We start from the raw sequence: 25,215 nt of genomic DNA, 5'->3' as shown, positions 1-25,215 counted from the left end.
TGACAAGTGTCAGACAGACAGACGTCTGCTGAGCGTGCAGCCGTGGACTATCTCAGGAAGGAGAGGACGGAGGGAAGGTAGCAGCACCAACCACGTCCCCCCATTGATGGGGAACCACTGGACATTGTAGACAGCCCACTGTCACTGAACCTTATCCTTGGGCACCAGGGCAAGAAGACAAGAAGAAAGGTGGAGAAGGGGCCAGAGGACCCAGCTCTGGAAAAGGGAGGCTCCATCTCCAACTCCAGATAGGTCGCAGCTCAGAGCAAGAATCCAGATCAAAGGGGGAGATGTCCCCTGGGCACGAAGAATGTCATCACAGAAACGTTCGCTGTCAGATCCTGCCCTGACTCCTAGGAAACCTCTGGTAGTGGCTGGGGAGGAAAGCACCTGGAGGCAGCCCATCGAGAGACCTCGGAGCAGCCTGATTCAGCACAGGGTTATGCCATGTTGTGAGGGACTCGGCAGTGTTCCGGTAACGGTGAAAATCCTGGAGCTTTCCATAAATGAGAGCAGATTAGTCATGACCTGTGATGTCCCGCTCACTGCACTGCAAGCCTCTTTCTGAATTGGTGGGGGAAGAGGGGAGGCGATCCAGCCCGTGGGCTGGGAATTGGGCAAGCTGGGGCCTCATCTGTGCCACAGTTCATGGTGGGGCTGGGGTCAGCCTGGAACCATCATCTGTCACCCAGGTGTGCTGGGGAAAGGCTGAGATTTGTAACCTCTGAGGACTTGAGGGGCCAAGCAAATGCCGTGGTTTTTCACCTAAAGAGGAGGGGCTGACGGGCAGCTGGCGTAGACGGCCATCAGACTCCCACCTGCCCTGAACTTGAGCCTCTGTACAACAGACACAAGGTGGTCATCAAGAACTGTTCCTTCTCAAGTGGAGGACTGAGGGGCAGGGCCACAAGAGCCTGCCTTGGAGGCACCTGAGCTTACTTACGCTAGGACGGACCTGCCGCCATGAATGAGCGCGTCCACCCTGTCCCCTGGTGTCCGGTGTCCGGTGCCATGGGGCCGTGTGCAGCGACCTAGGACTGGCAGCAGGGAATGGCAAAGGCAGTCCTAACCTTATCTGACCTTATAAATTGGGTTACATTCCTGTTTGGCCAACGGGCCAGGAAAGTGATAACCCAGAGAGACACCGTGCTGCGGGGGTGAGCAGGTGTTTGAGGACCACGTGGACACAGGAAATCATCCTGCTGAAAGAGGAAAGGGTGAAAAGGAGAGACAGAAAGATGGAAGCCTCCCCCCCAAATAGGTTAAGCTTCTCTCTGGGAGCTGTACCTTCCCCTGCAAAGGCTCCTTTGCAAAGGGACTCCAGGTGGGAGAAAAGGCAGAGGAGCAGCCCACAGGGAGATGCAGGGGTCCGGCGGGGGCCAGCAGAGGAGGCTGTCTGGTGGAGAGGACACAGCAAACAGGAATTCAGCTGTGCCCTGGTGAATAAGGTGCTCAAGCCCCCCCACACACACACAAACACCCCCCAGGCCCGACATGCAAGACTGCGCACAGTTCTGTGCGCCCTTGTAATTGGATTCACCATGGACTATTTGGGCCGGATGGCATTTTTTGTTAAACATGTCAGCTTCACATTGGGTAAGTGCGTGTGCCCTGATTTTAGTCACCCCCTGACACTCACTGATGGAGGCTCCGGGGGCGTCATGTTCACAGACCTGGCAGCTCCAGATGTGCCCCAGATGTGTCTGCAGCTTGATGTAGGAGGTGCGGGTAAAGCTGGGATCGGACCCTCCTGAGCCAGTGCTCACAGTGTCCGAGATGCCCTTGCTTCCTCCGAGTGTCTGGTTTGCGGCTGTTGCTAAATCTCACCCCTTTTCTTCTGAAGCAGGGGACGTCTGTATGCCACGCTGGGGCCCAACTGGCGGGTTCCGGTTCGGAATTCTCCCAGAACCCGGAGCTGCGTCTACAGGTATCCATTTGTTGTGTGCTCGTTTACTTGACAGCTAGCTCTAGGCTGCTCGGTGGATGCCAAGCGCTGTGCTCCCGGCTGCTGGATAAGCCACAGTCCAAGAGGCTGCTGCCACGGGAGACAGAGACTGAACCGATAATCCCAGATCCCTGATGGTCCCAGAGAGGAGGTGGGCTGTTCTGCAAGGGGAGAGCAGGGAAGGCCTCTGTGGAGAAGTGACTGGAAGAGTGATAGGAAGGATCCAGGTACAGGGAGGGGAGGTGCAGGAATGAGTGCACCCCAAGTCGAAGGGAGGCAGGAAAAGCAGGGTGGCTTGGGGAGTAAGAGAGGGGAGGGGCGGAGATGCGGCCCCGCCCGGAGGCAGGGGTGGGGGGGGGGGTGACAAACAGTGGCATGACCAGGTCATCATCATGGCCGTGGCAAGGAGAGCTGGAAAGCATGCAGGAGGAAGGCAAGGCTGGCCTGAGGGAGGCCAGGGAAGAGCACTGGGCAGTCGCTCAAAGGGAGAGCAAGTTCTGCCTAAGGTGCGGGGAGTGAGATGGCTGATCGGGGCCGAGAGGCATACGTAGGACTTGGGGTTGGTACATCCTTGGAATCGAGTAGGTTGCAGGGGTGGAGAGGAGAGAGGAGAAACCCCCCAGGTCTCTGGTTCAGGCAGCCACATGGATGGTGGTACCGTTTACCCACCTATGGAGGAAGAGCAGCTTGAGGAAGGGCACCCAGTTGAGGGAGATGCCTGTGGGAGACACCTACCCAGTGACCTGAAGCCATCCAGAGCCTCGGGGCACGTCCCAGCCAGTGCTGCACTTGGCTGTCTTTGCCTGTAGGTGGCGCCTGAAGCCCTGAGGCAAAGGCACTGGGCTTGGCTGCGCTCCCTGGTCCCGCTTCTCACTCCAGCGCCACCTTCCCACACTTGCTCACTGCTCCTCCAGGCGGCTGCCAACACAAGGAGGGGCTGCAGGGCCCCAGGCTCCCCAGGTGGAGAGGAAGGTAGAAGCTCGGGAGGGCCAGGAGGAAGCCACCACTGAGATCAGGAGCAGGAGGCCATGCTCCTGGGGTCTGGGTTACAAGAAGCTCTGCACCAAGCCTAGGGCCTGAGGCGAGGGAGGTGAAAGTGTCCAGCTGTGGCCAATGCAGGGCCACCTGCCCTGATCATGTTGAGTCCTCTGGCCTGGCACAGCATCATGGACTTGGCAGTGGGGTGCTGGGAGGGAGAGGTGCCTGAGTGCGGCTCCTCCAGGGCAGTGTCTGACCGGTGGTCTCCCCTCAGCCCCACGGGCCCATGCATCTGTACGCTGGGGAGCTCGGCCACAGTGCCCACCATGGAGGGTCCTCTGAGGAGGAAAACTCTGCTCAAGGAAGGCCGGAGACCCGCGGTAAGTGCAGACCCACCTCCGTCCAGAGGCAGCAGGGCCCTTGGGGAGGTCCCTGGGCTCTGGCTCTGGCTGTGCCACTGAGTGGGCAAGGGCCTCACTCCCCACATCTATAAACTGGGATACAATAGTGCCTATGTCTCCGAGGACTCAGCAAGACTGTCACATACGGCTGTGCACACAGCGAGCATGTGGTGACCCAGAGCTGTGACGAGGGCGAGTGGAAGCCCGCAGACCCCCAGGCTTTGGGTTGGAACTGCCCCTGAGAGGGCTGGCACAGCCTGTGCCTGGTCCCCAGCTGCAGGTGCCCTCTTCCCCTGTGGCAGCAGCATCAGGAGGCCTTTGAGGCTCTACCATTTGTTCCCTGGTCACCTATGCCAGACCCCCAAGTCACTGGCTCCATGACCTCCCCCACGGCAGGGCCTCAGCCACATACAGGGACCCCCAAACTGTTACCACGGAGCATACGTGCAAGGGTTTCCTACCAACAGACCGTGGGTTGCGTCTCCAGGCAGCATCCGCTACCATCTGCTCTGCCTTCCTGTTCCTGCTCTGGCTCTTGCCCGTGGAACCCCCTGAAACCACCCCCTCCTATCTGTGCCCACTGTGAAGGTGCCAGGGTGCCAGCCCAGCTGTCCCCTCCAGATGCTGCCCTGTCTGCAGGTGCCAGTGGCTCATGGGTAAGGGGAGTCTTCAACCCCGGCCCTAGGCTGCCCTTCGTCCTTGGGCCCAGATTCTCACAGAGTGTTCTGTGACATGGGACCCTAGATCTGGCCTGTTGTACAGACCTGCCTGCTTCTCTCCCACACTCAGAGTTCAGGCCTCGGTCATTCTGAGTCAGGGCGAGACAGTGTCCTGCTAGCAGAGTTTTCCCAGATGTTGGTTGGCCCAGTAGTGAGTGATGAAGCCAGTCCAGTGGGTCATGGCCTGTATTTGTGAGCAGAATAGAGTAGAATGGAAAACAGCAGCATCCCATATGTATAATAAAGCTAAGTTCATTTCATGAAGCTTATTTCAGTTGGACATGTATGTGCATGTGTGTTATGCACACGTGTGGGTGTCGTCAGACACATCTGACAGCCCGCGCTGTCACTGTTGCCAGCCCCGGAGCTGCATTCAGCGTGGAGAGGGGCTCTTGTGGGCTATGATTCAGAACGGTCAGCCTTGCTCCTCTCAACCTTGTTCCTTGCAGGAGCCGATACTTCCTTCACCTTTGCAAACCAAAAGGCTTGTTGAAGTGATTTTCCCTAAACCCAGGAGCAGAGCCCCCTGAAAAGGGAATCCCAGCCTTGTTGCCTAGAGAAACAGAAAGAATACCTGTAGCTCTGCCCTGTTGGCTTTTCCCCCTTCGAATCCTGCAGCTTCCCATGCGCTGCCATTCGGTCCCAGCCCGAGCACCCCAGTGCAGATACTATGGTTCGACTGGGCTATGGTTTGGCTTGTCCATGTTTTGAAAATGTTTTTCTCCAGGACCTTCTTGGGCCCAAGTCACCTGAACACACAGAAATTAAGCCTTGGCACTGCCTTAAACAAGGTGAAAAAAATGCAAGGCTCTCGGAGTAAAGGAGCCAGAGAGGGGAGTCAGGGCTTAGAGCTCAGAGGCACTAATGAGGAGGCTCTCCCTCCCCCAGACCCTGGCCGGAGGTGACACTGATGCCTGTGGGGCCAGGGGAAGAGATGAGGCCCGTGCTGACACTGTTTGGCAGGAAGGGGACACCCTTCCACCCTTGTGGCTGGGAATCAGGCAGGGAGGGGGTGCTCCACTCCCCCCCACCACCACCACCACATGCAGCGTTGCCACCCTGCCTTCCCTTCCTCCATAGCTGTCCTCATGGACCAGGTACTGGGTCATACTCTCGGGATCCACCCTCCTGTACTACGGAGCCAAGTCCTTGCGGGGCACAGACAGAAAACACGTAAGTCCCAGAAGAGGACTCTCCGTACTGGGACTTCGGGTGGTATGAGCTGGGGGGAGGGGGGAGGGGCGGGAAGGAAACTTTCCAGGCCCAGCTCGGCTTCCCCCGGGAGTGAGGGGCATTGGCCTCCTAGTTATGCTGTTGTTCTTCCCCAGTACAAATCCACACCCGGCAAAAAAGTCTCCGTGGTGGGCTGGATGGTGCAGCTGCCTGACGACCCCGAGCACCCCGATATCTTCCAGCTGAATAACCCCGACAAAGGTAGGCAGCCCCGGCGCTGGGTGCACACGACTTCCCTCCACGCTCTTTCCCTCGTCTGCTAAATGTGCATTTGAAACAATAAGAACTTTGGGGGCTGCTGCTTTCCCTTTGCTTTAGGTTGTGATCAGAGGGCACCACACTAGTCTGTGAAACCAGTGTAACCACTGAGCCGTGGGCATGGCACGTGGCTGCAGGAACCCTTTTGTGGCCTCACCTGTGGCTACTGGGGCTCATCACCTTTGAAGCTATAGCCTTAGGGGCTTGGAATAAATAATATAATGCTGCATAAGGCAGAGACCATGTGGCTAGAAGGGTCTTGGGTCTTGGGAGACTTCAGAGACATCCCTGCCATGAGACTCTCACAGTATCCCGGTCCAAGGCCAAATCAGAGAAGAGCCCTTTTACAAAAGCCCCAACTTTAACTTGTCTGGTCATCTCCCATATCTTCCTGGTTCCATCTCTCCCACGTGCCCATGTTGCGTGGAAGGAGAGGTTCACGGCGCCATCTTGTCCAGAAACCCTATTTGCATTGGCCTTGCTATCAAGGAAATGGCAATCAGAACCACAATGAGATATCACCTCACACCTATCAGAATGGCTAAAATCAGAAAGACAAGAAATAACGAGTGTTGGTGAGGATATAGATAAAAAGGAACCCTTGTGCATTGTTTGTGGGAACTAAACTGGTGTAGCCACTGTGGAAAAGAATACGGAGGTCCTTCAGAAAATTAAAAATAGGAATACCATCTGATCCAATAATCCCATTACTGGGTACTTACCTAAAGAAAGTGAAAACACGGGGCGCCTGGGTGGCTCAGTTGGTTGAGTGACTGCCTTCAGCTCAGGTCATGATCCCGGACTTCCAGGATCGAGTCCCGCGTCAGGCTCCCAGCTCCGTGGGGAGTCTGCTTCTCCCTCTGACCTTCTCCTCGCTCATGCTCTCTCTCATTCATTCTCTCTCAAATAAATAAATAAAATCTTTAAAAAAAAAAAAATAAAAAAGAAAAGAAAATGAAAACACTAATCCAAAAAGATATTCACCCTTATGTTTATTGTATTATTGATAATGGAAGCAACCTAAGAGTCCTTTGATAGATGAATGGAGAAGGAAGATGTGATAACACACATACACATCACACACACACACACACACACACTATAAAAATATTACATAACCATAAAAAAGAATGAGATCATGCCCTTTGTGATGATGCAGATGGACCTAGAGGGTGTTATGCCAAGTGAATTAAGTCAGACTGAGAAAGACAAATGTGATATGATTTCCTTCATGTGGTATCTAAAAACAGCAACAACAAAAAACCAAATGAATAAACAAAAAGCAGTATCAGATGTATAAATATAGAAGATAAACTGATGATTTCTAGAGGGGAGGGGGTGGGGAGATGGAAAAATGGGTGAAGGGGAATAGGAGATACAGGCTTCCAGTTATGGAATGAGTATGTCATAGGAATATGGTCAATGATATTTTACTAGAATTGTATGGTGATCATAGTAACTGCACTTGTGGTGAGCATAGCATAATGTATAAACTTATTGAGTCACTGCATCGTACACCAGAAACTAATGTAACATTTTGTGTCAACTATACTAAAAAATATATATATATAGAAAAAGAAAAAGAATAGCTCACGCTTGTCTTCTTGGTAGCCCATGTCACATGACAAAACCCCAAAATACCGGGGTCTTGGGTTTTAGCCAGGCAAAGTCATTGGGACTGTCAGGCCTCCAAGCATCTTTACATCTTCTCAGGAATGTTCTAGTGCGAGGTTCACGTACATACAAATCACCTGCGGAGCTAGTAAAAATTCAGGTTTGGATTCAGTGGATCTGGGCTGGAGCCCAAGGTCCTGCCTTTCTAACAAGCTCCCGGGTAATGCCGGTAATGCTGCCAGAGAGAGACTGCAGGGTTCCAGCCTTGTGAGCTGGGAAGTCAGAAAACAGGAAACCTCCAGTGGCCCAGGGACTGGAGAGGAGGGGAGCCAAGGTCTCTGCTCCACGTCTGAAAGGTTGAATGCACGCGCAGCTACACACACGTCATAGCGCGTCCCAGTCTGGTCGCCCCTGGAATTTCTTCCTCAAGCTTCCAGGCTTGGGTTAGAAGTCTTCTTTCTTGAGAAAGTAAATGTTGGGCCCACAGGAAAGCACTGTCCCCAAGCAGAGGAAAATACGATACCGAGGGTGGCCAGGGTCTGTGGATAGAATTCAAGGGGTTTGTGAACTCGAGTGGTGAAAAAAAAATTACATCTTTCTTTTCCTATGGACTCTCATGCCTTTATTTATGAGTATAGAACTACTAGAATGTTCACAACACCCGTGATTTTATGTCCAAGAAAAACCACAGATATTTTCTTATCACATGCAGTTGTAGATTTCTGATGGGTCACCTCTCTGGAATTAACAGAACGGTGTCAGACCTGCCCCTAGATCTTGGTACTTGTGCATTAATAGAGGAGCACATCTAGAACTGTATTACTCAAGTGTTTTTTAGTAGTTTGATAACTGCATTTCGGTGGTATTGATCTCTTTCCTTTTTTTTTTTTTTTTAATGCATTGGAAATGTTATTTTGAGGAAGGTCCACAGGCCACAGGCCTCACCAGAGTCCAATGCACCATGGCCCAGAAGTGGCTAAGAGCCCCAGTCCACAGAGACATGCCAGAGGCACCCAAGGTTCTGCCCCTGCAAGCCCCAAGCTTACACTGGGCTGCTCCTGACCTCCCTTGGTTTGGTTAACCTAAGTTCACATTTATCTTCAGGCTCCTGTCGCAGGCAGACCCTCCCATGAGACCCTCCCTCTTCCTAACCCACGGTTTCCTCTGCCCATCAGGCAATGTTTACAAGTTCCAGACTGGTTCCCGGTTTCATGCAATACTGTGGCACAAGCATTTGGACGATGCATGTAAAAGCAACAGGCCTCAGGTAAAGTCGCCAAAACCCTGCTTGTCTCTGGAAATATCTCTCCCACCCTTAGGACTAAGGGTCCGTAGAAAACAGGGTTCCTTTCTTCCCTCAGAGCCTCTCAGCTGTGCTCCTGGGCACTGTCTTTTGAGCAGCCTTTTTCCATGAGACAGGGCACCCTCTGCTCAGCTGAGAGCTAAGTCCGGCTCCAGACCAGAACTGTGAACCTGGTCCCGTGTCTTTCCCACTAAGGGAAACAGCACCGAAACATCCATCAGGCACAGTTGGGTGAAAGATGCGATATGGCCCCAAGGCTGAGGATCCAGCACCCATTTAGACCATGTCCCCCAAAAGCGGATTCTTGGGCGTACTCCACACTGACAAAAGGGCCTCCCTGCCCACAACCCTTAGGAATAATACTATCAGCTAACGCTGGGAGCCAGCCACGGCTGCTCCTCGGGGTCTCTGCGCCAGCGGGACCGCTGGTCTGCGCCTCGCCCAGGCCCGGGCACCGCGGGCCGCGTTTTACCTGCGGGAATCGGCGGAATCCTTCCAGCGCCCGGTGAGGCACGTTTCTCTTCCCGTCTCCATTCTGTGCTGAGGACATTGAGGCTCAGAAAGTGGCAGACACTCATTCAAGGTCCCAAGGTGAATGAGCTCTAACCCCAGTCTGCCGGCCACCAAAGTCTGGACTTGCTGCCCCGAGCTCCCTACCCTTGCACTTCCCAGAGGGCCCCCAGCTAGCTCAGCCTCCCGAGGTTGAGCTGAAGGCCCCGGAGCACAGCCTCGCTGTCGGGCTTCTGAGAGGCTCAGCTGCCCCAGCCCTCAGCACCCAGCGGGGCAGGCTGCACGTTTCTGCCCCTGGGCGTCAGGGCGGGGGCGGCGTTTGGCGGCTGGTGTTCCGTCCCTCAGCTTCCCTGTTCGTGTGCCCCAGGGACCAGCCAGAAGAGGGCGCTGCGGAATGGGTCCCTCTCAGGCTGGGGACAAGGCAAGCCCCAGAACTTTAGAATAGGCTGTGCCAGCTTCAGGCGGTGGCAGCTGGGAGGCACAGCTCTGAGATGTGAGGGGGGCCCTCAGCAAAGGCTGGTTCACGCCAGGCATTTGGGTCTGGGAGGCTGCTGGCGACAGCACAGTCACGGACTTCGGGGTCCCTCCGAGTGCTTCTCGGAAATCAGAGGGAAGTCTTGGTTTGGTCCTGCTCAGGATTTTCATCTGTAATGTCACATGAGAACATACGTGACAAGCTGGTCAGATTACAGATGATGGGAAGCTAGAAAGCAGAAGTAGTAAAAAGTTATCGACAAAATAAAACAGTAGGAAAGACTGACAAAGGGAAAATGCAAAGTAGCACAAAGCAGCTTGAGATAAACTGCATTTGAGTCCCCTTACTCATCTGTCTGCCTGCCGGTATTTGTCCCGGTGATAGACGCACACGTGTCCACAAAGGTCTGTGGCTAAGAATGTTCACTGCAGGGACACCTGGCTGGTTCAGTCATGGAGGCGTCCAACTCTTGCTTTCAACTCAGGTCTTGATCTCAGGGTCATGAGTTCAAGCCCCACTTCGGCATGAAGGCTACTTTAAAAAAAATGTTCACTGCAGCACTGTCCTTGATAGAAAAAAACTGGAAACCTCTGTGGCTGTCAGTAAATCCATATTGTGTGACATCTGGTAGCGATTAGAAAGACAGAAGCAGATCTGTGTGTGGTATCCTGAAAGGGGCCCCAAGATACAAGTAAAAAGCAAAGTCTAGGGGACTGGGCTGGCTCAGCCAGTAGAGCCATGAGTCTGAGCCCCATGTTGGGCATAGAGATTACTTAAAAAATAAAAAATTTAAACAGGGGCGCCTGGGTGGCTCAGTGGGTTAAAGCCTCTGCCTTCAGCTCAGGTCATGATACCAGGCTCCTGGGATTGAGCCCCGCATCGGGCTCTCTGCTCGGCAGCGAGCCTGCTTCCCTTCCTTTCTCTCTGCCTGCCTCTCTGCCTACTTGTGATCTCTGTCTGTCAAATAAATAATAAAATCTTAAAAAAAAATTAAAAAGGAAAGGGTAAAACATATGTAAGGGCCATCTCATTTGTATTAAAATACATAAGCTTATTTGTAATATATATGTTTGTCTCTGTATATAAGATTTCTAAAGTGATGTGCAGGAAGCTATTGTTCATGGTGTCTAGAGTGCTTATGTATGTTTTTTTACATTAAAAAATTTAACTACTCGTCTCCACAACAGGAAGGCCAGGGGTTTCGGCCGACAGTCACCTCAAGGTGATGCAAACTAAACAAGGCCCCAGGTCACATTAAGAGAGGAGGAGTACCCTGACCTTTCCCAAACTAGTCACACTGGGTGTGTCTGGGGCTGCAGCAGGGAGCAGGAAACGGGGTCAAAAACCACTTGGCAGAGCAGGTGTTTGGTCAGAAAGACAAATGGATTGAACTTCTTTATGGCAAATGTGGTGTGCTGTGGCAAAGTTCTGCAACTTTTAAGTATTTTTGACCTAGCCAAGAGGGACCTTTTCTTTGTTTCTACCTTTTCCCCCTTTTTATTTCAAATTTACTTCCCACCACATATTCCTGCCCTGTGCTGCATGTGATCATAAAAAGCTGGCAGCGGCTCACTCTCCCACCCTGTGATGGCATGCGGGCCTGCAAGGAAAGAAAGCACAGAAATGCGTCTATACCCATGGAAAATCTCAGTGACTGGGACCAGTTTTCTTTTTGGTGGACTTGCATTTCTTAAAATTGCTTGTACTAACACTGAATATGCTTAAACCTTATTTATAACCTGTGTAAGGTGTAAACCACAGCTAGAAAAACACATACTGCTCGCGGCCCGCCCAGCCTAAAGGCAGGACCTCCCTCCCCCAGAGACCTCTTCCTAACTCAGTGTGCCCCCCCATCTGCCTGCACCCCCTAACCACACTCCTGATGGATTTACTGTTCCTTTAAAATGTTAGCACACATATTTGATTCCTTCATATATTGTCTGGAGTACATTTTTTAAAACATTTTTAAAAATAGAACCATAACGGGATATTTTCTTCTGTGACTTACTTTTCTCCTACAGTGTGTTCCTGAGATTCATCTGTGTCCATGTGTGTAGCTGTCATTCATTTATTTGTACTGATTTTTTTAAATTAATTCTTCTGGCAGTGTTCCCAGGAATGATTTCCTGCTTTTTGCTATTTTGAACAGTGCTGCTGGGACCGTTCTTACAGCTATCTCCTGGTGCAAGGAGATGCACTTTTTTTCCCCCATTCATCACTTTGACCAAATTGAAACCAAGATGGATTTGTTTTTGATGAAATTGCTTCTCATCAAATCTCCCAGAACCCTACAGCAGAGCCGGGTGGGGGAGCCTGGGGCAGGGGGCGGCTTGGAAGGGAGAGGGAAGCACACTGACCTTGGGCTGGTGGTCTTCCAGCAAAGGGAGCTGGGACTGGGTCCTGGGAACAAAGCTATGGGAAGATCTTGGGGGTCCCAGCGTCCCGATCTCTCCTCCTGGTGCTCCTGCTTTCAGTTCCCACCACCCTCTCACCACCTACCCCTGCCCGCTGGTTTCCCTTCCAGAGGCTTGGGCCCATCCCTGCAGAACAGGCCTCCTTTCCGCTCCAAGGGCAGTTCTGTTCTGCCACCAGGCTGGTAAACGAGAGCGTGGGCTCTGGGGCCATGGCCTGCCATCTGCTTGAGGTGGGCTCCCCCTCTCTAAGCCTCAGGGTCCTCATCTTTGTCATGGGGACTCCTCCAGAACCTGCCTCCTGGGGTGTCATGAAGACTAGAGGAACGATGACGTCAGGTGCCTGGCACAGCGGTCACTTGACAGACAGCGGCCGTGGTTCCGGCCGGGCCGTCTTCCCACTCTCCCTGCTCATTCGGAGACTCGCTGGGAAAGACCCGATCCCTTCCCTTAGGGGCACCCCTTGTCCCATTCCCAAAGGTTGGAACTTTGACCAGAGGCTGAGCTTTCTCTTCCAGGTACCTGCGAACCTTATGTCATTTGAATAAGTCTCTGCAGGACTTGGCGTGACTTCAGAGGCTCCTGGGAGCCCAGCCTGGGACTGATGGCGAAGCGCATGTCCTGGGCACAGGCTCTTGGCCAGCGCGCTGGATGACTCACGGCCGGACTCGAGGGGCCTTGGCCGGCGGCCTCACCGCCCTGAGGGCTCTGCCAGCACCGGGCCCACCTGCCAATCCCCAGCGACTCTCACGCTACTCATTCTTCAGCACGACCCTGCGAAGCCGCGGTTGGGCCCCAGACTCTGCACCCCACCCTCCCTCTCTGGGCCCTCGTCCGTCCACCAGCTGCTGCTTCGACTAGAGAGCATCCGGCCCACGTTGGGTCCCCCATGCTTTCTCCTGCACAAGAGTGGACAGTGTTAACCTGCATGAGGGGCCAGAGAGAAGGAACAGGCTATGGAGGAACAGGCTTTTTATACCCCAAGTGCACGGGGTTGCTCGCCCACAGGGCTGCCTCAGATTTTGTACAACCCCCAAAGCGTCCTCTGCGTGTGCGTGCCATATACGTGTGCGTGCGAGCGAGTGTGAACTCTTCAAGAAACATGCATTTTGGCACAAGACTTGTGACATCACACCCTCCATTTGCTTTGAGGCCCTGCTTTAACCTGACATGACAGCCTTGTCCACCGAGGAAGGTCAGAGTGAGAGCCCGGATTCCTCCTGTGTTAAGGGTTCCTTGCATTCTTTTACTGTAAACAAACAATGCCTTAAATTGTGTCTTGTTTTCTGTTCCAATGGGTGCTATTCATCTGGAAGGTCTGCTCTCTGGGCCCCCCGGGTCCCTTCCAGGCCTTGTTGCTGTTGGCTCTTCTGAGACAGGACCCGGCTTCACTGTGGACTGGGCTGGTCTGCTTGCTCCCTCCCGCCCCTCTCCTGCAGGGTCTGAAAGCCCTTGTCTTCTTCCCCAGACCATGCCAGAGTGGGAAGTTGTGACAGTTTCTCCCGGCTCCCCAGGAAGCCCTCGCAGGCTGCCGCGCTCACACACGGAAGCGCTGCGCACGGCCTGTCCCGCAGGCTGAGGTTTGCTCCCATCATCTACTGCCAGGGCGGGGCCCACCGGCATTCCTGGTTCCACTGGGGAGCTGAGTGACACTGAGGCCTTAAGCTCCCCGAGTCTTGCCCCCAAACGCAGTCACCAGCAAGTTCTCCACATCCAAGTCCAAGGGCACAATTGTTGATGACCATGGTGACAAGAGAGCAAAGCCCCGGGGAGTGAACGGTCCCAGCTCTGCATTCAGTTAAGCGCTTTTTCTCATGGACAATGTCCTTTATCTGTCACTGTCTGTCTTATTTTTAAGTGACTTTTATTTTGCACAAATACATCTTTATTCAAAACAATGAAAACTTAGCTTTATTTATGGTAGCTTTACCACCGTAGCTTCTTTCCCTCCCTCCCTCTCTAATCTGGGTGCCCGAATTCTGAGAAGGAGACCCTGAAATGGTTTTCTGAATTCCTGGGTCCTTGTTGCTGTCATGGTTTCCGAGCTCACACCGATCAGACATCCAACCACCCTTAAGAGTTTCTGGGCAAGATGCTTCAAAACAACATCTTCACCAGTAAACTGTGATGGGTGAATTTTAAAACTACCAAAGGACCCACCACTGTATTTTGATCAAACGGTGACAACTTTCCTGAAAATTCCAATGAATTGAATCTTATTTTATGGTTGAGGCTTAGTGTGCCCAGCAACTAACCCTCCTATGGAGCAAAGTCTAGAATATTCTTGTGCCAGGAGAAGCTCCAGGTGGTAAAGTTGGTGCCATCCCACCTTGGCCGTGAGTGCTCTGCGTGCCTGCGAACAGCCGGGGGACAGCCGCGTGCCCCAGTTCTCGCCAGTGACTACTCAACTGGGCATCCGGAGGCCGAATGACAACACCAAACACTCCAGCAGCTCTCACCAGAACCATGCAGTGTTAACGCCGCTTTAACCTACACTGATCTGATTCTGCCTGTTAATATATTTTGAAGTCTTAAGTTTGGAGGAAAGCGCCAGAATGGAAAATCAGCCACTTATTTTCCTTGGGTTTCTCCACTCCTCAACTCTCCTGGCTCTTCTCGTATGAAATTCTATAGATGCCAAACCAAGAACCTCAGAATTTCAGGCTCCCTTCAGTCAGTGCGTTTTCTGCCCTTTGCACATTTTTCTTACTTTTTGCAAAAATTTTCTTCTGAGCTGAATTTGAAATAGCACAATTGCAATTCTTTTCAAAATGTTTAGTCTTCTCACTGATTGAGACTGATCTTACATCCCCTCCTAGAAACATTTGTAGCTTGGACTCTTGAAGAATCTGCTTAGGCCTTGTTGGTACAGGCCTTTAAAGCTGGTAAGAACCTCAAACGTACGGGAAGAGTCCTAGAGACAGGCCAAAAGATACTGGGTTCTCCCAGGCTGGACGTGGGGCCCAGCATGTAAGTGCTGATTTATCTTCCCAGCATTGGTTTGTCCCTCAGGCAGCGGGTGAGGACGCCCTCAGGCTGGCACAGGGGAAGCCAGGTACAAATCCCAAAAGGGAAAAGTCCATGGCTTTATTCTCACCCCATAGGGAAGCATTTCTGGTTTATGTTCTTTGACTGTCCATAATGCATCAATGTTTGTGAAACCATCAAAGGTGATCAATGTCTTGCATCTGTATGCTGGTTGTTGGGTTTTTTGCTTTGTTTTGTTTTGTTTTTGAGCAAACAGATCATGGTGCCCCAAAGTGAAAACTATAGAATGCTGTCTAGAAATCATAGACTAGGTAGTTGGTATCATTATGATTCCCCAAGAACCTCATGCACCTCTCCCTGGGAATAATTTCTGGCCCTCTCAGTTGGAACATGTTTTATAGCTCAAGGTCAGCCAAGTGCATTCTGACAACTAAAATGCTTCATGGAGGATTGATTCAGTGGGGAGCAGTAGAAATAGTGTTCTGAGTGTGCCCAGTGAGAGAGTGCGGCCTCCCTTTCCTTCCTGAAGAAGCCCATTCATCACCCTGTCTTGCCATGGAATCTAAAGAGGAAGATACTCAAAGGCATTCTGTTTAGGAAAGAACCCACTCTCTTGCCAACTGAGTTTATAAAGCTTTTGGTTTTCCTTACCAAGATTTCCTTTCATCATCTTCCTCTCCCACCTCCTGAGCCCAAGACGTGTATCTTTTAGGATGCCATTTTACAAGTGGAAAACGATCCATGAAAATGGGAAACCTTTCACAAGTGCGGTCTGATTTCATTCCACAGGTGGGGTTTACAGCTCAGCACCCCCATCGCTAATGCTTGTAACAAGGTGAACATTGCTAAAAACACAACCTAACTTACTTTGCGTGACTTCATAAATGGCTTTACCCAGCCTCACATCATACTGACATGTTGTGTGATGTCATTTTTTACAGAGAAAAAAAAAATTACAAGAGTCTCTTGGAAATAACATTCTCTGCACAAAACCACCTGTTTGTGCATTCATTCTTTCGTTCATTCATGACTCTAGTGAGTGCTTCCTGAGTGCCAGGCTATGGCTGGGATATGCCATCAGTGGCTGAGAACAAGCAGAGCTGGTCCTTGCCCTCGTGGAGCTGACCACACTCCACAAGTAAACAGTCCTCACCATGGCATCTCCTCCGGCAAGACCCTGCCTCTCTCCTAACACTGGGTAGAGACCCTGTGCACATTCCTCCAGGAAGGGTTCAAAACACTCATCAGACTGAATGGCCTCTTGATCTGTGAGTTCACCTGCAAGGAGAACTAGATGGAGTCGCTGTCCTAGAGGCTGGTTGTCGCAGAACACCCAGGCACAGAGCTATGGCCGGGCACGCTGCGGAGGACTCTGAGATGGAATGAGAAAGCAGGGTCAGAACGTTCACAGTATTTACTCCAGAGGCTTTTCAGTTTTAATTTCAGTGTTAAATGCAAATACAGCGTAAGCGAGAGCTGCAATTCCTTGGGTGTTGGGAACTTGTACTGTGGACCACCTTGGAGTCCCGAGCTGCACAAGGGTGGGTACGCTGGGGGCAGCCCCGAAATCCCTGTTTGCAGCAGCGTGAAGAATCATCTGTCCGTTCTATAATCGTTCATCTCTTTACCCATTTCTGAACGACTGTGACCATTCGGTAATGAAATATTAGTCATTAATTTATTAGTATGGTATAATCTTAAATAAATTTCGTGCCAAAATGCATGGTTTTTCACTTAGCATTCAAAATGTTGCGTAGAGAGTAGTTTTCAATTTCTTATGTATTCCTCAAAGTAAGTTGAAAAATCAGTTTCTACATTTTAATTCGTTTCTTGTTAAATCTGTTGCACTCTCCCTGGCTGTCTTTTTTTTTTTTTTTTCCAGCAGACCCCCCTGCATGCAGTTGTGTAAGGACTTTCTCTAATTCTTGTGAATTGTCTCACCCGCAGTAACCACTGAACATCAGCCCTCTGTGGGATTCTTTAGATTTTTGGTGAAGTATTTTGTTACCTCAGTCTTGTATCAAGTTGCTGTATTTTTCAGCTTGTTACACTGATAATTGTTTCACTAATTAAATACTTTAATGTACAAACATCTTTGTTTACTTTGAAATTAAATGTGTTTTCCAATGAACATTGCTCAACTTATTATTCACGTGCATTTACTTAGTAAACTATTACTGTGCCAGATACAGAGATCAAGGAGGTCTGGGGCACTCAGAGCCCAGCTCAGATGTTACTAGAACATAAATGACAAATGGGAGCAATGCCCTCAGGAAGGGACAGAGTCAGTGCTTTGGGCACTCAGAGAGGGAGGTGGAGGATCTGAGGAGGGGACAGGGGCATTTGGAGATTCATTTCAGAGATTGCTGAACACATGGAGGACGGGGGAGGCAGGAAGACAGAAAGGAGAAGGAGCGGGATGAAGTTAGGAAAAGCAGCCAACCCAGTCTCACTGAATAGAGGATTTGGGGGAGTAATGGGATCCACGTCTGAATAGTTATGTTGGGGGAGTTCAAGATGTAAGGCAAAAACCAGAAACCCACTCTAGTTTGCTTAAGAAAAGGGGGGACTTTCTTACACGGCTGTCTCATGGAAACGTCTGGGAGGACCAAGGTGGAGTCTCACCGGGCTGGAAGGAGAAGTGGGAAGCCTCCTACCTCTTTCTCTCTCCCCTTCATTCTCTATCCAGACTGGCTTCTCTGCTGGAATGTGCAGCAGCCAGGAGCCCAGGCGTTACAGTGAAAGCGTTGGGAAAGTCATCAGGGGGTGTGTGCCAGTGACCGGATCCAAACTGATCACCGGAGCCCTGGCCCTGCCTGCCTCAGTTTCCAAAGCTACAGTGGCTGATTCTCCAGCACAGGCTCCCATACACACTCCTCAGGCTCTCCTCCAGCTCCCCAGCCTAAGCCACTACAAGCCCTGCTTGCGGAGGCGCCCTAACTTACCTCCTCCTCACGATTTGAATGGCACAGTGACCCCTCGGCTTGACCCAGGTAGGGACGCTGCCCTCAGCCCCAGTGCAGTGCTCAAGGGCTCTGAGACGGATGCGTCTGTCTTGGGGAGGAGATGAGGACGGTGAGATGCAGTGGCTGTCACACCGGTGGAAAGAGTACATCGCATCCAGTTGAGACTCGAACCCACGACTGGTCACCTGCAAAACACCAGCCCCTCTATTCTCACTGCGTCAGGCGCCACGAACGGCCACCGGGAGACAGCAGTACTTCCATTTAATGGGTGCAGAGATCCGCGAGCGAACGCAGACTGCCGTAAAACGCCTATTTAGCCTTGAGGGCAAGTATCCTAACCCCGCGCCTCGCCGGCCGGGGCCTGCGGCCCGCGCAGGTGAGACGGTGTGGGCGGGGCCGTGCCGTGGGCCGGGCTTGGGGAAAGCGGGCTGTGGGCGGAGCCCTGTCCAAGCTGGGTTGAAGGCAGCAGGAGTGAGCGAACCCTTGTACTGGGGGTTTTAGAGAAAAAGGGGCTCCGTGCCCGCGGACGGGACACGGGGTGGGGCGGCCCCCAGAGGGACGCTGCGACGTGAGAAACGGCCAGGAGGCACTGAGGTGTAGAGGGACGACGCTCCCGGGAGCTGACCCTTTGGGTGAGGGCAGGGGCTGCGCGGAAGCTCAGTAGTGGAGGAGTAGGTGGGCGGGGCCTGGGCTGGTGCTAAGGGGCTAGGAGCGGGAGGGGCGTGGCTTCAGGCCCGACGCGCTGAGGACAGGGTGGGCGTTTAGGGTGTCTGGGCCCAACCGAGGTGAGGAGAGCCCACCCCGGACGTGGGGCCGGCGTGGGGAGGACGTACCTGGAGCTAGGGGCTGGGACGGGACCTAGACCGGGCTGAGGAGCGCGGGGAGGGCTGGGCTGAGGTTCGGGGCGGGCGCAGGGCGGGGCCTAGGCCTGGCCGAGGAGCCCGGGGTGGGTGGGGCTGAAGTTCGGGGCGGGGGAGGGGCGGGGTCTGGACCCAGTTGCGGGGCAAAGAGCAGGCTGGACTGAAGTTCGGGGTGGGGCGGGGGCGGGGCCTGGAGCCGGCGGTGGCGCGCGGGGCGGGGCATGGGCTGCGGCGTGCGAGCCGAGCGGCCGGCCGAGCCCCGCCGAGGCCCGAGCCCACCCGAGTGCGCCCGAGCCAGCGGCCCCCGCCCGGGGCGATGGAGCCGGAGCCCGGCGGGGCGGCCGCTGCGCTTCTGCGGCAGAAGAGGGCGGCGCTGCGGCGCAGGGGGTGCAGCTTCGAGAGCCCCAGGTACCGCGGCCGGGGAGGGGTGCGGCCGGGAGGGGCGGAAGCGGGGAGCCGGCCACGTGGTGGGTGGGGGACGTTCTGAGAGGGGGACCGAGGGCCGCGAGGCCGCGGCGCGGTAAGGGGTCTCTTCGGGGTCTGAGGGGATCCGGCGAGGAGCCAGGGCCGAGCGGCCGGGGGTCGAGGGAGGGCTGGGCCGTCCGCGCGTCAGGTGCGGGAGGGGGTCGCCCCAGAGAAGAACCAGCGAGTGTCGGGAACCCAGACCCGACGAGACGCCCCCAAAGCATCGGTGCTGAGGCAGGCCCGGAGCAGAGCCGGGCTCCAGGCGGGTTTCGGACTCTGGGGAATGTGCCGTGCCGCCTCTTATAAATGCTCAAGGACAAGGTCGGGAAATAGCCCCCTGAAGACCCAGGGAGGTCTCCCTCCTGCGGGAGCCTCCCTGCGCTGCCCCCAGGACCCAGGCCGGTGCCAGCCTCCCCATCCTGGCTCCGCAGGTAACGCACACCTGCTGCCTCGCAGCCCCGCCCGTCCTGACACCTTGTGGCCCCCCAACACGCCGGGTCCCCGGGGCCCCTCCGACCCGCCGACGCCTTTCCTCTGCCGGGGGAGCCCTTGCCTACCCCAGCCCCCCTCGTTTGGCCTGGGGAACTCCAGAAACTGTCCTGTTGGGTTCCTTCTCCCTGGAGCCTTGCTCCACAGACACGCCTTCCACCCGCCCCGCTCTGCCAGACCCATTCTCTCAGCGGGCATTTTCTTCACTCCGAGTGCCTGCTCCGGCTCCAGCCTCGCGGGAGCCGGCCCTGCCCTTTTCCAGCCCCCGCCCCCCTTCCAGACGACTCCAGGAGCCTCCCCACCAGACTTTCTGTCTTTATTCTTCCACCTCTCAAGACCACAACCTCACTGGCCGCTGGAGGGGTCTTAGCACGACCCCCCTCTCCAGGAGTTCTCCATGTCCCACGGCAGCGATGGGGACTGGGGTGGGGACAAAGAGAAAGATAGGAGGTGGGACTCTGGCCCTCACTGAGGCTGCTTAAAGGGAATCCACAGCTAGGCTGACAAACCAGGATGCTTAATATGAGGTGGCAGGCCCTTGCCCTGCTCCCCTCACCCTTAGTGACCTGCTCCTAGCGGGACTGATGAGAGTGTAAGCCTCATCCCCACAGGGACCATCAGGTCCTGTTCACTACTCTGTCCCCAGAGCCTGCCTCAGGCTTGGCTAGCAGGGACGTTTACTATCTATTGAATGAATAAATGCCTGACCAGCTGGTAATTCTTTCCCTGTGCTGCGCTTTTTCTCACCTGTGCCTTTACTCCTGTCATGCTCTTTGCTCTACTTAGGCGAGTGTTTTTGGCTAAGACCTGTCCCCTCTTCCTCTGGGAGGTCTTCCCTGAACCCTGGGCTGAACTCTGTGCTGTGTCAGTATGTATGTATCTGCTATTCCATGTCCCACTGCGTGGAACTACCTGGATAATAGTCTCCCCCACTAGACCAGAACAGGGCAAATAAGTTCTCTGTCCTTCTGTTGCTTATGCTTGCTGCTGGCGCACAGCGGTTGGGAAAAAAATGTACCAAGGGATGAGGCTGAAGAGATGAGCCAAAAGCTGAATCCAGGCCTGAGGTAGAACATTTAGGTCAGAGCTGTCCAACAGAAATTGCCACAATGACGGAAACATTCTATTATTTGTGCAGTCGGATACCGCAGCCACCGTCCACCTGTGGCTCTCGAGCCCTGTTGAAATGTGGCTGGTGCAACTAAGGAATTGAATTTTAGACTTTATTGGTCTTTAAGTTAAATAGCCACGTGTGACCAATGTTTATGATTTTGGGTAGCGCCAGTTTAGGAAACTTGACTTCCTCCAGCTTCTCACTTTTACCACCCCACCCTTGGTCTCCATGACCTCACACCTGAAAGACAAAACGACTTCTAGAGGTTTGCTTCTCTATTTAAAAGTCCGTGGACATATCGTATAAACCTTAGAAATAATCCTTGCCAGTTTTCTGGTTATAAAAATAGCTTCTTTATTTACAATTTATAATTTATTTAACCCATTTTTAAAAAGAGTTTATTTGTTTGACAGAGGGTACACAAGCATGGGGAGCAGCAGGCAGAGGGAGAGGGAGAAGCAGGCTCCTCACTGAGCAAGGAGCCCAACACGGGGTTCGATCCCAGGACCCTGGGATCATGACCTGAGCCGAAGGCAGACACTTAACTGACTGAGACATCCAGGTGCCCCATTAACCCATTTTTTTTTTTTTTATCGTACCTGCTGTGTATGACCAGTTTTCACTCTTACTAAGTCACATCAAATCTGTGTGCATTAATCTGTGTATAAAGAGTTAATTTCCTTAAGATAAGTTCATGGAAGTGATGGAAATAATTGGATCTAAGAAAAGGGACATTTTAAAGACTTCTGAAGCATAATGCCAAATTGCCCACCAGAAGGTCATACCGGTTAACAGTTCTCCCGAGAGCATGTAACTTGTGCCTGTTTTTCCCAGCCACAGTGCAATGCAATATCGTTTATACATATGTGCTACAGTGGTCCATTTCTTTGGGAGTGAGGTGAAACTTTTTTCGCATATTTATTTATAATTTCTTTTTCTTTGAAAATGAGATCTATTTGCATGCACTTTATCCATTTTCCCTTTGGAATGTTTATCTTTTCCTTATTGAATGGAAGCACTTTTTATTTATTGAGGAAATTAATTTTGGGGTGCCTGGGTGGCTCAGTGGGTTAAGCCTCTGCCTTCCGTTCAGGTCATGATCCCAGGTGCTGGGATCAAGCCCCACATCGGGCTCTCTGCTCAGCAGGGAGCCTGCTTCCCCCCCCCCCACCGCCTGCTGTGATCTCTATCTGTCAAATAAATAAATAAAATTGTTTTAAAAAGGAAATTAATTTTTTGTGGCCAAATATGTAGTGTATTTCTTACAGTCCATTTTTTACCTTTCAACTTTCTTTACGGTGTTTTTTGATAAAGTTTTTATTGTTATTTCTTAAAAGTTAGTCAAATCTATTTATTCCTGCTATTGATGCTTAATTAGAAAGTAATTTCCTAATGTGAAACAGATCAGTGTTCATCTCCAATTTCTCTTAGGTTTGTTGCTTTAAAAACAATTTCTCTTCAGGGCGCCTGGGTGGCTCAGTGGGTTAAAGCCTCTGCCTTCAGCTCAGGTCGTGATCCCGGGGTCCTGGGATCAAGCCCTGCATCGGGCTCTCTGCTTGGCGGGGAGCCTGCTTCCTCCTCCCTCTCTGCCTGCCTCTCTGCCTACTTGTGATCTCTGTCAAGTAAATAAATAGAATCTTTAAAAAAACCAAAACAACAACAACAAAAAATTCCTCTTTAATCCATTAATCCAAATTACCTCATTTTTAAGGGAACCTATTAACAGCTCTCTTGTATTGGATCGGCATAATGGACAATTACGGCCAGGAGAAGAAAAACCATCTGTGAACGATCTCAACCACACAGTGTGTGGGTCCCCACAGCTGATCTCTTGTTCCAGAAAGTTCAGGGTGGGAATCGGGCATGTGTGGATGCTCAGGAAAGCTCTGCAGGTGGTTCTGACAGACAACCAGGGACGAGAGCCTCTGCCTCACCTGGGGGCACGCTGCCAGCTCAGCCTCCCCTACTCCAAAGTCCTCAGTGACTTTGTGTCAAGTTTATTGACTTGTGTTTGTGTCAAGTTTAAATGCCACTGCCTCGTGTGCGGGGCCTTTCAGAATCTGGATTAACCATATTTACTCAATCATGTTGACAGCAGGAAAAACTGGCATGACTTTCAGAATGGCAACTGTCTTTGCTAAATGTCCTGTGTCCATTTTATGGTCGGCTGGCGGGCGGACACAGCCCGTGATGAGTGCAAAGGAACAAGGTGGGGCGTGGCCCAGGCTTTAGGCTTCCAGGCAGGTGGCAGTGAGAGTCGAGCTGGGAAATCTGGGGGCCAGGGGGCAAGACACTGATGTTGTTAAATCACTTACCCTAGGTGTGTTTGTCTTCATTTTGTAGGAAGCCATATCAGATAGTGTTCAAAGGAGGACTTTGGAGGGAGCCCTACCCAGGTTCAGGTTTCTTTTTACTTGTCAGGTGTGTGGCCTTGGTCGAGTTGCTTAACCCTCTGACCCTTGATAAACTCCTTTGTAGAATGACATAACACCTAACTCACAGGACTGATGTCAGCTTTAAAGGAACTAATTTATGCAAAGTGCTAAAAAGAGCTTCTGGCACAAAGCTTTACCAAATGGCAACTTTTCCGGGCAAAAGTGATTCACGTTTATGCGCAAGTTCTCAACCTTTCCCTTGTCTTACCTCATTAAAATTCTAGCTTGACCCATTCAATTTTTCCTCCTCCCCTACTACCCTCACAGCAAGGTCCTGCCTTGCTTTTTTGCATTTTTGAGCTACAGATTTAGGAAGAGAGAGACTGAAGAGAACAGTAGGTACACAGGGCGCTGGTTAGAACCGACCGATAAAAAATTTTAAGGGGCTGCTTACAGAGACACCTACTTTGGATGAGGGAGGCTAATAGGTATCCCTGTTGTTTTGTTGCTCAGGGATATATTTTAAGAAATATACCTGTTACCTTTTGTGACTCTGTGGTGATCAAGAAATACAGTTAATGAACTTGAGTTATTTTAAATCACCATTGCTGCGCTATGTCATTTTGGCTGCAGCTTTTCATAGAGCTGAGCCACAGACGAGCTACGGTATTGGCAGGGTTACACAGTCGGACTGAATTTGAAAGGCAAATTCTAAAGATCAAAGATGGTCAGCGTTGAAGGGAACCATAGACATCACGTAGGTTTGCCTCCCAGAGCGCGGGGCTTCAGGTGTGGCCCCTGGACCAGCAGCATCCACTAGCTTGAGATGCAAATTCTCGAGCCCAGCCCCAAGTGTCCTGAATCAGAATCTCTGGGGACGGAGCTCAGGAAACTGTGTTTGGAAACCAGGGCATTCTCGTCTCATACAGTGGTCCTCAGTCCTCACATAGAGAATCACCAGGAGGGCTTCTTGAAAAAGGTCCTCGGACCTCACCCCCACAGATTCTGCTTCGCTAGGTGGCGGCGGGTCTATGAATTATATTTCTAACAAGCTTACAGTACTGCCGGCCCAGGGACAGACTTTGAAAACCACCCCACTAGGGCAACGCAGGCATCTTTCCTATAACAGCCCTCCCAGCTGGTCACCTTCTGCTTATTATGTCTAAGGTCAAGGAGCCCATACTGTAAGCCTCTTTGTTATTGGGCAACCTCTGTTGCCTTTCCCTAACAGCCCAGTCAAAGTCTGCCTCGTTATGCTGACCACCCATCATTCATGATTCTGCTTTGACAGCTGCTTGCAGCAGCAGTGCCTGGGGTGGTGATGTCAGGTGAAAAGCGGGGGCTCGGACTGTGGGGCACAGACTCGGTGGTCAAGCAGTTCTTATTCCTGGCATCCAGTTGTGATCATCGAGCAGTTCTTGAGCTGTGAGCGGGACCAGTAAGCTTCACATCTTTTCTGATTGGTGCCTGACCAGTTGTTAATACCCTTTAAGATTATCAAGGTCGGTGAATGACGAGCAGAGAAAAAGGATTGGTTCACGGAATTTGCAAAATCGTGGAGTAGACCAAGCAAGCTCTGGGAGGGGGTAAATCCAGGTGTTCCGATTACGTCATCTGGAGGCTTTCTTCATCTTCTGGTGGACTTTGTTTTCAAGGTCTTTCCTCCTGGAGGCAAAGAAAGTTAACTGTTTCAGGCTTACTTTGTTCCAGCGTACGATCCCAGCAGCAAGACCCTGCCTCTCTCTCTCTATTTCCAGAGCACGTTTCCCATGCTTGACATTCATTGGCTCTCTTGGATTGTATGCTCATCCGTGAACCAGTCTTTTCGGCTAGAGGGGGGTAAAACATACTCCTTTGGCTGAGCTGTAGGGTCAAGTGCCCAACGGGGAACGGGGAGACTGGATCACTTCCATCTGTAGACACCAAGAGGCAGTGACAGCCCAAAGGAAAAACCGCAGTGCTATTACTAGAAGAAGTGGAATGGATACTGGGTTAGGCACCCCCCCCACCCCAGAAAAGTGCCATTACATCTGGGAAGCTTTCTAAACTACATACCCAGATGCCACCCCAGAGTTCCAACACTAGGTTTTCTGTATATATATATATATATA

General features: G+C 52.1%; 2 protein-coding genes across 19 annotated transcripts in view; both read left to right on the top strand.

The window, feature by feature from the left end:
• Positions 1–16,966, top strand: part of RALGPS1 (Ral GEF with PH domain and SH3 binding motif 1) — a 273,366-nt gene extending 256,400 nt beyond the window's left edge. For 11 of the 13 annotated variants that reach the window (XM_032308501.1, XM_032308499.1, XM_032308496.1 and 8 more), the window contains 6 exons: positions 1,844–1,927; positions 3,198–3,303; positions 5,124–5,216; positions 5,372–5,477; positions 8,324–8,415; positions 12,366–16,966. In XM_032308501.1, the coding sequence (XP_032164392.1) occupies positions 1,844–1,927; positions 3,198–3,303; positions 5,124–5,216; positions 5,372–5,477; positions 8,324–8,415; positions 12,366–12,395 (511 nt within the window). In that variant the 3' untranslated portion in view covers positions 12,396–16,966. The remainder of the gene's footprint in view (positions 1–1,843; positions 1,928–3,197; positions 3,304–5,123; positions 5,217–5,371; positions 5,478–8,323; positions 8,416–12,365) is intronic. The other 2 variants (XM_032308504.1, XM_032308492.1) reach the window with 1 other exon arrangement.
• Positions 16,967–18,247: 1,281 nt separating this feature from the next.
• GARNL3 (GTPase activating Rap/RanGAP domain like 3) overlaps positions 18,248–25,215 on the top strand; it is a 145,032-nt gene continuing 138,064 nt past the window's right edge. For 2 of the 6 annotated variants that reach the window (XM_032308486.1, XM_032308489.1), the window contains exon 1: positions 18,875–19,069. In XM_032308486.1, the coding sequence (XP_032164377.1) occupies positions 18,978–19,069 (92 nt within the window). In that variant the 5' untranslated portion in view covers positions 18,875–18,977. Of the gene's footprint in view, positions 18,434–18,556; positions 18,587–18,874; positions 19,070–25,215 lie in introns of those variants that run through there. The other 4 variants (XM_032308482.1, XM_032308481.1, XM_032308484.1 and 1 more) reach the window with 3 other exon arrangements.

The sequence above is a fragment of the Mustela erminea genome, chromosome 12 (assembly GCF_009829155.1).
Source record: "Mustela erminea isolate mMusErm1 chromosome 12, mMusErm1.Pri, whole genome shotgun sequence".
Taxonomy (NCBI): Eukaryota; Metazoa; Chordata; class Mammalia; order Carnivora; family Mustelidae; genus Mustela; species Mustela erminea.
This window is presented reverse-complemented; position numbering and strand designations above follow the sequence as displayed.